At 58.7% G+C, this 15,067-nt stretch overlaps 2 protein-coding genes across 2 annotated transcripts; both read left to right on the forward strand.

Annotated features, from left to right (window-relative positions):
* The first annotated feature begins 1,075 nt into the window (after positions 1–1,075).
* Positions 1,076–10,974, forward strand: LOC308066739 (uncharacterized protein). Its single transcript, XM_080394407.1, has 2 exons — positions 1,076–7,353; positions 8,599–10,974. Exons 1-2 carry the CDS (start codon positions 5,882–5,884, stop codon positions 8,636–8,638), a joined length of 1,512 nt encoding a protein of 503 aa, XP_080250533.1. The 5' UTR covers positions 1,076–5,881; the 3' UTR covers positions 8,639–10,974.
* A 51-nt stretch (positions 10,975–11,025) lies between these two features.
* Positions 11,026–15,052, forward strand: LOC308066749 (prostaglandin D2 receptor-like). The gene is made up of 2 exons (XM_080394434.1): positions 11,026–12,243; positions 14,405–15,052. The coding sequence occupies exons 1-2, from the start codon at positions 11,428–11,430 to the stop codon at positions 14,669–14,671; spliced, it is 1,083 nt and encodes a 360-aa protein (XP_080250560.1). The 5' UTR covers positions 11,026–11,427; the 3' UTR covers positions 14,672–15,052.
* The last annotated feature ends 15 nt before the right edge of the window (positions 15,053–15,067 follow it).

Below are 15,067 nucleotides of genomic sequence, written 5' to 3' on the forward strand. Positions count from 1 at the left end.
CGCAGCCTTCGAGGAGTTCCCCCTGCCAAAAAAAGTGGCTTTGCTTTGAAGCTTAAACTGCTCTGGGGCGCGCTGGGAAAATCAGGCACCGCGAGGGGCTGGCAGCCCCTCTGCCCGGTGACACCCCAGCCGGGATGTCCTTCCCATGGGAACGGTGGCATTTGGTGGCACCTAGGAGGTGGTGCTGGGCAGAAGGGACAGGAGAGGGGAGAGGACAGCCTTGCTGCCTCGTGGGATGTGCAGGGGCTATTGAAAATACAAACCTGGCCGTCCCTGGTGGGATGGAAATGTTACAGCTATGAAATGTCTTGCTGCTGCCAGGGAAAGATGCAGGCAGATGATTTGCAGGCTGCTGTGGCTGCTGTCTGGAGACGGTTCATTAAGGCTTTTCTAATATATATATATATATAAAAAGGAGTAAATTAACTTGGGTTTTCAAGGGAGGAGCTGCCAATTCCACAGGTTCCCCAGGCTGCGTCCAGCAGTGGTGCCCTATGCCTGAGCAAAAAGGGCCCCTGGACCCTGAGGACTCTCTGCCACCTGGGTGGGGCAGCTGCCAGTTTTTTTGCACAGTCTTTAAGATGCTAAAAAATCCTTTTTACCACCCCCTCAGCAAAACTGGCACCAGTCAGTTAAAAAAGTAGCAGCTGGGAAGAGCTGGAGTCATGTCCTGGCCTCGGGAGCTAAGTCCTGTTGGCATGGGCATCCCTGGGGCTTTGGGAGAGATGGGGAGCCTAGGGACCCTCACCGGGCGTGAGGATGGGCATGGGGATGGGGACAGGGATGGGGATGGGGACGGGGATGAGGATGAGGGTGAGGATGGAGATGGGGACCAGGAATGGGGATGGGGTCAGCAATGGGGATGGGGATGAGGAAGGGGATGGGAATAGGTATAGAGATGGGGAATGGGATGAAAATGAGGATGAATATGGGGACAGGGATGGGGGATGGATGGGGATGAGGAGAGGAATGTGGTCCAGGATAGGGATGGGGACCAGGAATGGGGATGGGGTCAGGGATGGGGTCGGGGATGAGGATGAGGGTGAGGATGGGGATGGGAATCAGGGATGGGATGGGGTCAGGGGTGGGGATGGCCAAGTAGATGGGGATGAGGATGGAGAAGGGGATGAAGACGGGGACAGGGACAGGGATGAGGATGGGGACAAGGATGGGGATGAGAATGAGGATGAAGATGGAGACAGAGACAAGGATGGGGATGGGGACAGGAACAGGGACAGGCTATGCCCACCCATACCATGTGCTGGGAAAGGAGGTGCTTGCAGGGACTGATCCATGTAATCATTTCCATGTGCCTCAGCAGAGCCTTTGGCTGGGGGACGGGGGGTTAGCCCTTCTCATAGCTTGGGCATTAAAAAAAAATCAATAGGAATTTACTTGGTGCAATTTTGTGCAGAAACAGATGTGCTGGAGCTGGAGGAGGTAGAGGATGCTTTGTGGGATGGGGCTGGGGAGGGATCCAGCCAGACCCAGAAACTCCCCGACCCTGGACACTTGCAACTCGCTCTGCTACACTTGGCAAACCAGGACAAACCCCACATCGCTCTGCTGCTAAATGGGGGGCTGGGAGGGGGAAGGTGGGGGGCAGCAACCCCCTGCCCTGCTGAAGGCTCACCTTTGCCCTGGGCTCCCACCGAGGAGGATGGGCAGGCGAATCCCTGGTGCAGAGACCATTTCAGGCAGGAAATCCCGGCAGCCTTTTCCCCAAGTCCTGGCAGCCCTGGGACCGCTGAGCTGCTGCGGCCAGCAGAGATAAGGGAAGCAGCAGGAAACTTGCATCCTCCTGGGGCAGCCAGGAAAAGAAACTTGATTCCCGGTGACAGAAGCAGGGCTGAGGACTGTAGCAGAAAGCAAGTGCTCACAGGCTGCAGCGGGGCCATTCGGTGCTTTGGGACATCAGGCGGGAGCAGGGGTGGTGTGGGGCTAGCATAAGAACAGGGCTTTGGCCAGCTCCAGCACAGGCTTGGCCAGCAGCGATCTATTGCCAGCCGGGTTAGTGGGTCACTGTAATAATGCCCTCAGAGGGTTTCTCCTCCTGGTTATCGGAAATGAGTCCTGCTCAAGGTTGGGCTCTTTGGCAGGAAGGGCAACGAACTAGTGCCTGAAGCATCTTTCTGGTTCTGGTAGGAAAGGGCTGTCACAGGGAAGGGACTGTGCACACCTGAGCCCCCTGAATCAGCACGCACAAGTATTTTAGCCTCACATAAGAAAAAAGAGATCACAGAATCTCAGACTGGTGAGGGTTGGAAGGGACCTCTGGAGATCACCCAGTACAACCCCCTGCTTAAAGAAAGTTCTCCTAGAGTGAGTTGCACAGAGCCGCATCCAGGTGGGTTTTGACTGTTTCCAGAGAAGGATGTCTATAGGGTTTATCCCCCATCCTTAAAAACTGGAATCTGCTGGATAATTTCAGCCAAATCTGACAGTAGCATGTCTGAGGATCTATAAAACCAAACATAAGAGAGACCCTATTAGTTGCCCTCCCCTGCCTGAGAAGCTGGGCGCAGCCTTGGGTTTGAGCTCAACACTTATGAGCCATCTGAGAATCTACAATGGGTGCATGGCTGGGGTGAGCTCAGCTTGCCAGCAGCAGAAACAACCTCTGCATTGTGTCGGGGACAAAGGGAGAATTGCTGGATGGCCATGTCCCTCCGGTGGGGTAGCTCTGCTTCCCCTCAGGCCGTATCGAGGTATCTCTCCTGGTGGCTCCATCCATGGGACCGTAGCTCCTGGCTGGGCTTGCTGCCTTCTCTGGGACCATCTCCTTTCCTGGGAGAATCCCGCCGGGCGCTGACAGCAGGGAAGCTGCAGCAGCGGGGCAGATTCCCACCAGCACAGTACCCAGCTCTCAACATTTCCATTTTTGGGAGCGATTCTCATTAACTTTGGTCTCACTTCTTTGGATCGGCTTTGCCCCATGACTCAGCACTTTCTCACCCTGACCCACCGCTCCCACACACAGGGACACCCTTCCCTGGTGGGTCTGGAGGACCAGAAGGTACATCAAGACTTGCTCAGGTGCCTCTTCAAGGATGCACATGTTGCTCAGGTGGGTCTGGAGGTCATCAGCTCCAAGCAGCAAGAGAACCCACCGGCTACCCAGCAATCCCAAGCCACCCGCTTGCACCCAGGGTTTCTGGCAGGAGCTCTGCAGCCTGCAGCTCCTGGAGGGTGTCCACCCACGCTGTGGATGATTTCCATACGCAGGGTCCATCCCACACACTCCAGCTGTGACCCAGCACAGAACTTTCTGCTCAGGATGTCAAACGTTCTGGGAGAAAGGTTGTCCTTACGGAGAGCTAGGAAGACAGGGTGTTAGATCACAGGCAGGTCCATAATATGGAAACCCAAGCTTTGTATAGAAAGAGGAGAGTTTCTTGGCCCTGGGCAACTCGGCCAGAGCAGAAGTGTGTGGAAGTGGCTCAGTGCATGGAAAGGAGAAATAATTCAGCTGCTACTCTAAAAGGCAAGATAGAAAGTGCTGAGTCCTCCCAGCTGGAAAGGTAGTGGAGCTCGGATCTTCCAGCACCCCAGGGAGACAGAGACTCACAGGATGGAAACGTCGCTCCTGCGTGAAAAAGCTTCCTAAGGCATCTGAGCACCAGCCCAAAGGATTGCTCCAGTTTTTAGAATGTATTTTAAGAAATAAAGGTAAAGAAAAGCTGTTGTTTTGCTTTTTTTTAATCTCTGGGCCTCTCCTTCCTTCCTTTCTCTCTCTAGATATTGCTTTAAAGCTGGTTTCGATACTACAGCTGCCGGACAAACGTGCCGAGCCCTGCGAGCCTGCCGTGCTGCCAGCGTGCCGGGAGCTGGGCGCAGAGCTCACAGGGCGCTCGCCAGTGTGCCTGACGCTGACTGATTCCTGCACACCGTTCGCCCAAGATTAGCCACAAGTTCCTTATTTGGTCTGGGATCCAGCAAACTCCCTGGCAGAGGGGATTTCAGCTGCCAGGGAGAGCTGCCCAGATGGGTTTCTGCTGGGGCTGGGAGCATCTGCTGGGGCGGCAGGGAGGGAGTGTGTTCACAGCAAAGATAAAATCAGCCCATGCCCTGTGTTTCCAGGGAGGGAATCTTGTGTTTTTCCCTGCAGCACGAAGCACAGTGGATACAGATTGCCTCTCCCCATCACACCTGTGCAGCAGGCCTGGTCCTGCCCCATCCCCATCCCAGGGCTCTGGCCCCCTGGCACGCACTGGGCTGAGCTGATGCATCTTTGAGACACTTGCTTGGGTTTATACCCTGAATCAAGACTCCTCTGCAGAATTAGGCTTTATTTGCTGTATGGATTAGGTGCCCCTGGGATCTGCCCAGCTTCTCCCTAGCTGGGGGTGGCCAGGGACTCCAGGGGAGCTGGGATCCCATGTCTTACCCTAAAGCATTGTCAAAGATGGGCTCCAGGCCCTGGTCACCCCTTGCTCTTCACCCAACCAGCCCTCCCCACGGCTCTAACAAATCCAAAGCTCTCCCCAAAACCTCTCTCCAGCTCATCTCTCCTTGCCTGACCTCCTCGGGCCTCCTGCCCTGACCCCTGCAGCACCCGAATGCTCCGGGGTGACTAATCCCAGCAATTAGCCTCGTTCCCTGCGTTTATCTGCTTCCTGCCTTTGTCTCCCCCTGACAGCCTCTCCGAGCAAATATGCTTTTAGCCACATTTTCCTGGCTCCGGCTCTCCCGCCAGCCTTTGTCCCATGGAGCCTCTCCGAGCTGGGTGAAGAGGTTATTCTCCCCTCGACACGTGTCCCTTCCATCTGCTGTGATCAAACTGGTGACCGAAATAAAAGCACCCAGCAGTGCCGAGGTCACACTGGCCCCCGGCAGCGGACGGGCCAGCTCGAACCGGAGGCGATAGGATTTGTTCGTTAAATTGAAGACTGATGCAGACCCACAGGCGTTTCATGCTAAAAGGGATTTTAGGGCTGAGCGATCCAACTAAATGGGGACAGAGTGCTTGGGTTAGTCTAAAATTCAATGGGAAATAGCGAGACACATGGGCAGCACATTTGGGAGCTGCCTTCTCCACCCAGCCTGTTCCTCAAGACAGCGGAGCTCTTAGACCCACCGAGTTTCAGAGGGATGTAAGCCTTGATGTGTAGGCTTGACCAGCCTCTGTGCCTAAAGGAGCAAGCCAGGCTGCTTTAATTTAATCCCTTTTTATTTTTTTTTCCTTTCCTGGGTGTTTTTTTTTGGTTTGGTTTTGATTTTGGTTTTGGTTTGGTTTTTTTTCATTTCACTTTCCCTACAGACAGCTTCAAAATCCCCCAGGATTTTTCCCCACGGAGGTATGGGCTGCTCTGCAGCAGGTCTAACCCAGCTGAGGGCTGTCTCACTTTGCTTGCGCTTCTCAGGTGCTTTTGCCATGACATGGGTTCATTTTCACCCAGGATGTGGATCCCTTTCCCGCAGCAGCTGGGATACACCGGTGGGTGCAGGGGCTTGCCTCTGGCCTGGGGGCTCCAGGGAGAGGGGAACATGCAGCTCAGACAAGGGTTGAGGGTTTTATCTTGGGACACTGCACCAAAGGTGCTGCAGCTGCAGAATAACTTGTCTATGGATGCAGCTCCCAGGGTGATGGTCCTCACCCCTCTGCAGCAGCTGGGACCATCTCTGAGCTAAGCAAACCCTTTGCTGAGCCCAGGCCAGGCTCAGCCCCTGCCCCAGGAGCAGAGCCAGTGAAACAGCCCTGATTTAAAGCAGGAGGAAAAAAAAAAAAAAGAGAGAGGAAGATAAATGTTATGGCCGGATTGTTCCCCTGTGGTGGTGTGGGTCTGGGTGCCTGCGAGGGGAGGGGAAAGGATGGGAGCTGGGCCAGCACCCAGGGCCCACAGCAGGGCACCCACACCTCCCCCCCCCCCCCCCAAGTGGCATGGCTGGGTGGGCACTCACACATCAGGACCCAAAACCTCACACACTCACAAGCACACACTGCAGGAGCCTCCTTCCTGCCCTTCCCTGCTTCCTCCTTCCCTCCCTCTCCTTCCTTCTTCTGTCCCTTCCTTGCTTCTTCCTCCCTCCCTCCCTTCCTTCTTTCCCTCCCTTCCTCCCTCCCACACTCTTTTCCTCCTTCCCTCTCCTTCCTTCCTCTGCCCCTTCCTCCCTCCAAATCCCTCTCCATTCCTTCTTTCCTCCCTCCCTCCTTTCCTTCCTCCCATCATCCTTCCCTTCATTCCTCCCTCCCATACTCTCTTCCTTCCTTCCTCCCTCCCTTCCTTTCTCCTCTCTCCCTCCCTTCCTTCCTCTGTCCTTTCCTCCCTTCCAACCTCTCTTCCTTCCTTCTTTCCTTCCTCCCTCCCAACATCTCTTATTTCCTTCTTTCCTTCCTTCCTTCCTGCCTTCCTCCCAACCTCTCTTCTTTCCTTCTTTCCTTCCTTCCCTCCTTCCTTTGTTCCTTCCTCTCTCCCTTCCCTTCCTTCCTCCCTTCCTTCCTCTGTCCCTTCCTCCCTTGCAACCTCTCTTCTTTCTTTCTTTCCATCCTTCCTCTCTTCCTTCCTTCCTTGCTTCTTTCCTTCCTTACTCCCTCCCACACTCTCCCTTCTCCCTCCTCCCTTCCATCCTCCTGCCCTCCTTCCCTTCCTCCCTCCCTCTTCTTCTTCCCTCTGTCCCTTCTTCCCTCCCAGCCTCTACTCTTTCCTTCCTTTCTTGCTCCCTCCCTTCCTTCGTTTCTTTCCTTCCTTCCTTTTTTCCCTCCTCCCTCCCTCCCTCCTTCCCTTTTCCCCCTCCTTCCTGTCACTTCCTCCCTCCCTCCCTCCCTTCAGCAGCTCCCCAGCCCCTCTCCCCTACTCAGCCCACCCTTCCTCCCTGGCCCTGGCGGGGGCCCTTCCCTCTTGCTGTCACTTGGGGGCCCAGGGGACACTCTGCCCTGGCCCCAGCCCCCTCCCATACCCCGGTGCTCACCCCCACTCCCACCCCTGCCCCGGGGAAGCGACGCCGGGGGCGCAGGGAGCAGCCACCCCACTCCCACCCCTGCTCGTGCTGGAAACGCCACCGAGCAAAAACCACTTTCCTTGCTCGTTCCGGTCATCCCGCAGCTGGGCCAAACCCTGCCCCGGGCTTTCAGGGCTTGTGCAATTGGGGAAACATTGCTCCACCGTCCCCTCCTTGCCCAACGCCTTCCCACCCCGCAGCTGCTTTCTTTTCCCCCTTGTTTTCCCCTTTGGCAGATTTGACAGGATGCGGCCACAGTGGAGATGCCGGCAGCTCCCCAAAACGCAGCGGGAGGAGGTGGCTGCAGCCCCTGGACCCGCTGCCCCCCACGGCCGGAGCTGGCTGCTGCCCGCACCTTTCAGCAGATTTCCCGGCTGGCTTGGGCTATTTTCTCATCTGGCTGAGCGCTCTGGGGTGAGCAGTGCTGCAATAACACAGCTGGGAACAATCGGCAGGGTTTTCTCCTGCCTGGGTCACCCAATGACTCAGAGCAGGTCTGCGTTCCCAGCTCTGAGGGACCGAGCATCTGAGCAGTCCCTCAAAACTCCCCTCTCTTGGGGACACCACCGTGGTCAGGATGAGGGGACACAGGGACCAGCCCTGCCAGGTGCTGGGCTGCATCAGCTGCCGCTTCTGCCTCTAATGACCACTTCAAACTAGGGTGTCTGGGCATGTTTAAGATGCTCAGCGCAGCTTCCTGGCAAAGAAAACCCACCACCCTTGGAGGAAAAGCACCAGGCTGTCACCAGCCTGGGTGCTCCCCATCCCCATGCCCCACCCCCCCACCCCCCAGGTGCAGGACACTGGGTGCCTCCCCAACATGTCACTGCATCATTTGGGCCATGAGAGCACCCACCTGCCCATGCCGGGGAGCTGTGACCCCGCAAAATCCCACCACCTGGAAGAAGTGAAAGGCTGAAAGCCTGGTGGGTGTTTAGTCTGGGGAAACCAGAGCTGGGGAAGAAGCAGGAATGGGAGAGGACACCGGGGAGGGGAGGGTGGTGCTCTGCTCCCATCCCTTGGGGAACTGGGGTCCCTGGGAAGGAGAGTGGGGCTGGGATGGGTGAGGAAGCACCAGCCCGCAGTGACTGAGCGCTCCTGGGCAGGGAGGAGGGTGGCTCTTCTCTGCAGGGCACTCTCAGCCTTGTTTGCTTGACATGTGAATATCCAGCAGGATCCCGGCCAGCCACATCCTTCCATCCAGCTCCCCAGCACCGTGCTGCCGGCCAAAACCCTCCCCGCCTAACGGGCTCTAAATTAGGTTATTCAGACACTGCTACAAACACTTCCAAAGAGAGTGCTGAGCTTGAGGAAGGCGAGAAAATCGCTGTACGGCTACCCAGAGACGTGCCGCTGATGAAGAGCAGGCAGACACGCTTCTCTGGGCAGCAGCGGCTAGTTGGGGGAAGCTGAGCTTGGCAATAACATGGCACGGCAGCGGAGCAGGCACTCGCTTGCCACCCCTCGCCGCTACCCGGCTGGCAAGGACAAGGCGTATGGGGTCAGCAAGAGTTTTGGAAAAAAAAACCTCTGAAATTCCTTGCGGATGTTTCAAGTTTTTCCAGCTCCTCATTTGTCTTCTGGGTTTTGTGGCGTGCTGCTTTTTCTTCTGCTTTGGGTTATTTTGATGCCTGGGCTTTTTTTTCCCCTCTCCGCCAGGAATGTGACCGGCAAGAAGAGGGTCACGTCAGAAGTGTGACGAACAGAAGAGATTCGTCATACGGGGTGATGAGACTTTCTCAAAATTGTCCCCGTCCCCCCGCCCCCAAAAAAAGCTGCAATTTATGCAAATGAACAAAAAGAATAGCTAAACAGGGACTCGGTGCATCTGGCTGCCCACGCTGGTTTCTCTCCCAGGGGGGACGGAGGAGGGAGACGAGTCTGCGGTTACGCTCCTGGCTGCACACCCACCCCGGTCCCGAGCCTGGCTCCACGGTGCTGGGGGCTGGATCCCCCTCCACAGAGAAGGACAGTTACCGTGGCCAGCCATGCTCAGCGTCAGACCTTCCAGCAGTGGGGGAAAAGAGCTGAGACCAGGGGGAAAAGCATCCTCCTGCCTGGCTGCTCTGTCACCCCAGCCACAGCTGCACTGGGTGGCTGCCTCCCACACCCAGCGCCTCAGAGGCATGGTTGGAGCAGGAGATAGTCCCAAAAAGCCTTCTCCATCCCAGGCTTTCCTCATCACCCCAGTACCGAGCAGCGTCCCCTGGTCTTTGGTGCATCCAGGGGCAGCTCCCACCCCCAAAAAGGGCTGGATTTCATCATGGTTCCTCCTCCTCCTCTCCCTCAGCAACCTATTTCTGCTGAATTTGGCCTTCTGGCTTTGTTCAACAGGCTGGTATCTGTCGAGGGACTTCTCAGTAGTTCTGGGGAAGCCCAGCACTGGGTCTCTTCCCCATCAGAGCAGACTGGCAGTGACATGGCCTTTGCGGGAGTGTGCAGTGTCACCACCCAGCTGGCAGCAAGTCCCTGGGACCTGCCGTGCCCGGGTGAAGGGGAACAGCATCCCCCAGCACCCTCAGTGCAGGAAGGAAAGCAAAGCCCAGGCGTTTCACTTGGAGAGGCGGCTCCTGCGGGCGAAGGCAGCTTGCCTGGCGTGGGTTTTTGGTTTAAGATGGCAGATTTCCGCTCTGAGCAAAAAGGAGTGGGGATGCTCTGCCCATGCGCAAGGCCCAGCCTGGGGTGAGGACCATCCTCCCCGGTGTTTGTAGCACTGCAGCAGGGCTGGCACCAATTGCCCCAGGGGCCGGGACAGACACACAGGACAGGCTAGCTGATCTCTGGAGCTGCTGGGCTCTCCTTCCCAATCTTCAACCTGGGGAAAAATGTGAGGGATCCCACGCTGCCAGGATCACACCAAAAAGAGCTGCTGCTTGCTCTGAAGAGGAGTACGCTCACCGGGGGCCTGGCTACCCACCGGCTTGCCCTCCCCACCCCCCCACCCCCCCCTTCCGGCAGCCTCCCCAGCTCCTCATCCATAGGGAGCTGACAACAGGTGCTGGGCTTGCTAAAGGTGCCGGGGGCTGTGTTTCGGAGCTGCTGGCTGGGAGGATAGCGCTCGGATTGCTTCCCCAGGCAGGCTGGATTTCTTCTCCCCTGGGCCCCAGGCAGGCAGCAGCCGCTGGGTTCGCGTTCAGCCCTAGCGAGGGCAGCACTTCAACGCAGCACGGGTACCAGCCCCAGCCTGCACCGAGTTTTATCTCAATTTCTTCCAGAACCGGGACCCTCGCCTCACAGCACCAGCCACAAACGGCCCCTGCCCTCTCTGCCAGAGAAGTCACCAGCATCCTTCATGCAGCACGAACCATACAGTCCATCACTAAAACATGACAGGGATGATGTCTGGCCCCTCAGACCTCCTCTCCCACCCCTCCTGTCATCTTGATACTTTCCTGTGCTTCACGTACACTCATTCAGAGCGGCAAACAGGGGCCAGAAAGCAGATAACTACAGTTTCATGCTTATTCATCATCAAATGTACCCCACAAGCCATGGTATGCATTATGCCGTGGCATTTCTGTGGCTAGAAAAGCCACCTCTTTTCCTGGAAGAAGCTTTGGGGGTTCTCCTGGAGTTTCCATCTGGACTAGTGGAGCACTGACACGGGCACGGAGGGGCCAGGAGCCCTGTAACAGGGGGCTTGGCAGCAGCATGGCCACACAGCCAGCATGAGGGATGGGGCGCAGGTAGAAGCGGTGCCTGGCTGGGTTGAAGGCTCAGCGCTGCACGTCTCCCGGGATGTACAGAGGGAGGGCACCCCGAGGAGCGAGGCCATGGGGCAAAGGGCTCCCTGGGAGCGCAGGGGGCGCTGGGCAGGAGATGGCACCCAGCAGTGAAATGCCCCTGGGGTAACTCTGTCCATTCCCTGCCTTACCTACCCCAGTGCAGCAGCTGGCCTTGGCCCCAGCCCTCCACCCCATCACCCCACTCAGACCCAACACGCCCCCCCCGCCCGGACCCCTGCCGCGGGCTTGCCCCCGACTCCCTTACCGGCAGCCAGTCCTGGGGCTCAGCATACTGGTTCCAGCCCCATCGCCCCCCAGGGCCTCAGCCCCGACCCTTTTGCCTGTGACCCCCCCGCGACTCTGCCGTATCCCCCTCCCCATACCCCAGGTCCCCCGCCCCCGTTCTGCGCCCCACAACCCCCCTGCCCACGCACCCAGCTGCCACCCACTTCTCCGGACCCTCCCCGGGCTCAGCCCCCGGGGATCGCCCCCGCCCGCCGCCGCGGCTCGCCGCGGGGGGGTTGTAGCGGGTCCCCCCGGCCCCCAGCCGCCCCCCGCCGGGCCGGGGCGGGCCGGGCAGCGGGAAGGGGCCGCCCCGGGGGCCGTACCGGGCCGTGCCGCCCCGCCTCCCCGCTCCCTCCCCCCTCCGCCCCACCGGGGCCAGTCGCCGCCGGCAGCCGCGGCGTAGCCCGGTGCGGTGCGTCCCGGTAGGCTACGGGCTGTCCCAACCCGGTGCGGCTCAGCCCCTTGCGGGATTATCCCGATGGAGACGGAGGGTTACCGGTGCCGTAGCAGCCGGTACATCGAGGGAGGGCAGTCGGCGGTGCCCAGCTCGGTGCTGTTTGCCGCCGGGCTGTTGGGCAACGTGCTGGCCTTACTGCTGCTGGGCCAGCACCGGCGCCGCTCCCGGTCCCCCGGCGGCCGCCCGCCGCGGGTCTCCGCTTTCTACGTGCTGGTGAGCGGGCTGGCAGTCACCGACCTGCTGGGCAAGTGCCTGCTCAGCCCCATCGTGCTGGCAGCCTACGCCTACAACCGCAGCCTCAGCGAGCTGGGGCCGGGCGGGCGCAGCGAGGGCGAGCCGGGCGTCCTCTGCCAGCTCTTCGCCTTCCTCATGGCCTTCTTCGGGCTGGCCCCCACCCTGCTGCTGCTGGCCATGGCGCTGGAGTGTTGGCTCTCCCTGGGGCATCCCTACTTCTACCGACGGCACTTCACCCGGCGGCTGGGTGCCACACTGGGGCCGGTGGCGGCAGGGCTCTGCGCCCTTTTCTGCGCCCTGCCGCTACTGGGCTTCGGGGTGCCCATGCAGTATTGCCCCGGCACGTGGTGCTTCATCCGTATGGCCGGTGGCGGGCCGCGCCACCTCAGCTTCCCCGTCCTCTATGCCAGCTTGATGGGCCTGTTGGTGCTGGCCATCGGTGCCTGCAACGTGAGCAGCATGCGGCACCTCTACAGCATGGCACGGCGGCAGCCCCACCGTGGGCCCGCTGCCACCGCTGCCCCGCATATGGAAGAGCTCGACCACCTCATCCTGCTGGGGCTCATGACCGTCCTCTTCACCATCTGCTCCCTGCCGCTCATCGTGAGTACTCCTACTGGCTCCCTCGCCCGGAACAGAACCCACAATGCTCCTGCCCCCGGGAGCTCGGGTGGTTGCTTTGCCCCCCCCCCCCCCCCCCCCGAATACCCACCACCCCATCCCCATGGGTCTGTTATTGCATTAACCTCCACACACTCCCCCTACCTCCCAAGGAGGTTGGATTGTTGCTTTGGTCCTCTCTGAATAGTCCCTCACCCTGTCCGTGGGGCTCAGGTCATTGCCTAAACCCCCTTGGCATAACCCCCACATCACCACCACACAGTCCTGGGCGGTCAGGTTGTTGCTTTGGCCCCTTGGAAAAAACTCTGGCACCACCACTCACTCCCAGAGGGGTTAGGAGTGGGGGTTTCATTGCTTTAGTCCCCCATGAATAACCCACCATACCACCCTGACCCTGAGGGTCAGGTTATTGCTTTAACCTCCCCCCCCCCCCATCCCATTCTGCCAGGTTGCCCCCTCAATAGCCACCACCCACACCACATCTCCAGCAGTTAATTTATTACTTTAATGCCCGCCCCCAACCCCCCACCCCCCCCCGGCCCGAATGATCCCCCATTACCACTACTCTGTGCCAGGGGTGTCACGGAGGAGGGGATCAGAGAGTTACTTTGGTCCTCTCTGAGTGTCCCCTACCCTGTCCCAGGGGTCTGGCTGTTGCTTTAATCCCCATGGAATAACCCCAGCACTACCACCCAGTCCCAGGATGGGGGGTTAATTCATTGCGCTAATCCCGCTGGAATAACCACACCACTACCCTGTCCCAGGGCAACCCCTAAACCTCCATGGAATACCTGCTCCCCCTCCATCACCACCACCCCGTCCCAGGAAGGGTTGTATCACTGTGTTGCCCCCTCCCAGAATACCCACCACCAGCATCATGACCCCAAGTGTTAGTTCACTGCTTTAAACCTCATGGAATATTCCCCCCCCCCCCCCCATCACCATCACTCTATCTGAGAGCTGCCAGGGGAAGGGCTGGGTAATTACTTTGGCCCCATCTGAGTGTCCCCCACCCCATCCCAGGGGTCTGGTCATTGCTTTAATCCCATTGGAATACCCCCCCCCCCACGGTGGTTGCCCCAGAGGTGTTGAAGGTGATGGGGGGGGGTGTGTAAGTTTATTGCTTTAGCCCCTTGAAATAACTGTGCCCCTCCCCCAGCTCCTGTTCCTAGGGAGATTCGTTCATTGCGCTAGAGCTTTCCATAACCCACCCATTCCCACACACACACCCCCCCGCCAGTCCCGGAGGTGCTGGGTGGATCCAGCTCCCAACCACACTGGCTTTCCCAACCTAGGGGAAATCCTCCCTGAAATCCTTCCACTTCTTCCCCGGGGGTGGGGGTCCCGCTGGTGGAGTGGGGGTGGGAGACCCCCAATGTGACAGAGCCCTAAGTGGCCCCCTCCCTCAGTGTCCCATGTCCCTGGGCTGGATCCTGCAGCATCACCTTGCCGTTAGCCTCTGTAGGCAAAGCTCATGCTGCAAAGGGGGCTATCCCAAAATCAGGATGAGGGTGCAGGTGCTGCCACTGCCCTAGGTGACAACTTCCATCTCCGCTCCCCATCCCCTCTATCACATCCTGGGAGCCCATATTGTGATGCACCAGTCACCAGTAGCCCTGGCGCGAGTGGTTTTGTAATAACCCCAGTGAAAGCCCTGTGGTCCTCAAAGAAGCAGGGTTTGGGGCTGGATGTGGAGGTGGAGGAAGGACCTTAACCCAGCAAAGGCCCCCACCTGGCAGCCCTCCAGCTGAGTTACCCGGTGGATGCCTAGTCTGATACCCATCGTGGGGTGGAGGACAACGCAAGTGGGGTGCCCCAGCCTTGGGAGCAGAGCTGCACCCTCCTGCGGCGCCTGCGTGCTTCCTTTATCTATGAAACTACCCCAGTCACCAGGGACACCTCTTCAGCTCTGACCTCCTGGCCCTGATGGGGACATGGTGCCTTTATGCCGCCACTGTCTGTGGCATAGCCCCAGCTCCCAGTTTCAGGACTTGCAACACACAACATGTGCTGATTTGATGCATAAGGATATCGAGGGTTTAAAACTTCTTTTCCTACCCCCAGGGGAATCTCCTTACTCTCAACTTTACCCCTGTAGTGAGATCTTTCTTCACTTTTCCCTATTCCTTTGGGGTTTTGACAGATCCGAGCATATATGGGGGCTTTTGCTGCTGATATCAATGAGAATGCTGACCTCAGTGCCCTGCGGTTCCTCTCCGTGAACTCCATCGTGGACCCCTGGGTCTTCATCATCTTCCGCACCTCCGTCTTCCGCATGTTTGTCCGCAGGGTTTGCCGGAGGCTAAATTCCCGGAAAGCCACCCTGAAGGGACCTGTCCCGGGGGAGGACGGCCAGTTCTGTCCCCTGGGCTGGCGCAGGACAGACACCCCACAGCTTGGCTTCCCCTGAACCTGTGGGTCTTGCAGAAGCTGGCACATGCTGGTGAGGATGAGGAGCAAGCCTTCGGCCCTGTACCCCTGCCCCGGAGCATCCTGAGGCAGCATGGGGCTGGCGCAGGCGGGGATGGCGTCCGGCTTGCAGTGAGGGGCAGGCGTGAAGTGTTTCTGCACCCTCCCCAGGCTGCGTTTCACCCCAGAGAGGAACCTTGTGGGGGTTCCTGGATACCTGTGAATATTTCTGAGCAGCAGCACTTTGTGGAGGGTTTGGGGAGCACCCGGCTCCAGGAAAGCAGGAGGGTTTTGGCGTGTGGCTTCAGGGCAGTGGGGACGCACAGGGCGGAGAGGGTGTGTGTGTGTCCATCAAATAAAAGTGGTTCGGAGCCCTGCTCTATCACCTTGTCCTGTG

Source organism: Falco punctatus, assembly GCF_963210335.1.
Source record: "Falco punctatus genome assembly, chromosome: 7".
Classification (NCBI taxonomy): domain Eukaryota; kingdom Metazoa; phylum Chordata; class Aves; order Falconiformes; family Falconidae; genus Falco; species Falco punctatus.

Excerpts from the sequence above, each read along its gene's own strand:
- LOC308066739 (XM_080394407.1), top strand. The coding sequence starts at position 5,882 with ATGGCTGGGTGGGCACTCACACATCAGGACCCAAAACCTCACACACTC. Across the intron at positions 7,354-8,598 it reads ATCTGGCTGAGCGCTCTGGG|GAATGTGACCGGCAAGAAGA; the intron begins GTGAGCAGTGCT and ends CCTCTCCGCCAG.
- LOC308066749 (XM_080394434.1), top strand. The coding sequence starts at position 11,428 with ATGGAGACGGAGGGTTACCGGTGCCGTAGCAGCCGGTACATCGAGGGA. Across the intron at positions 12,244-14,404 it reads TCTGCTCCCTGCCGCTCATC|ATCCGAGCATATATGGGGGC; the intron begins GTGAGTACTCCT and ends GGGTTTTGACAG.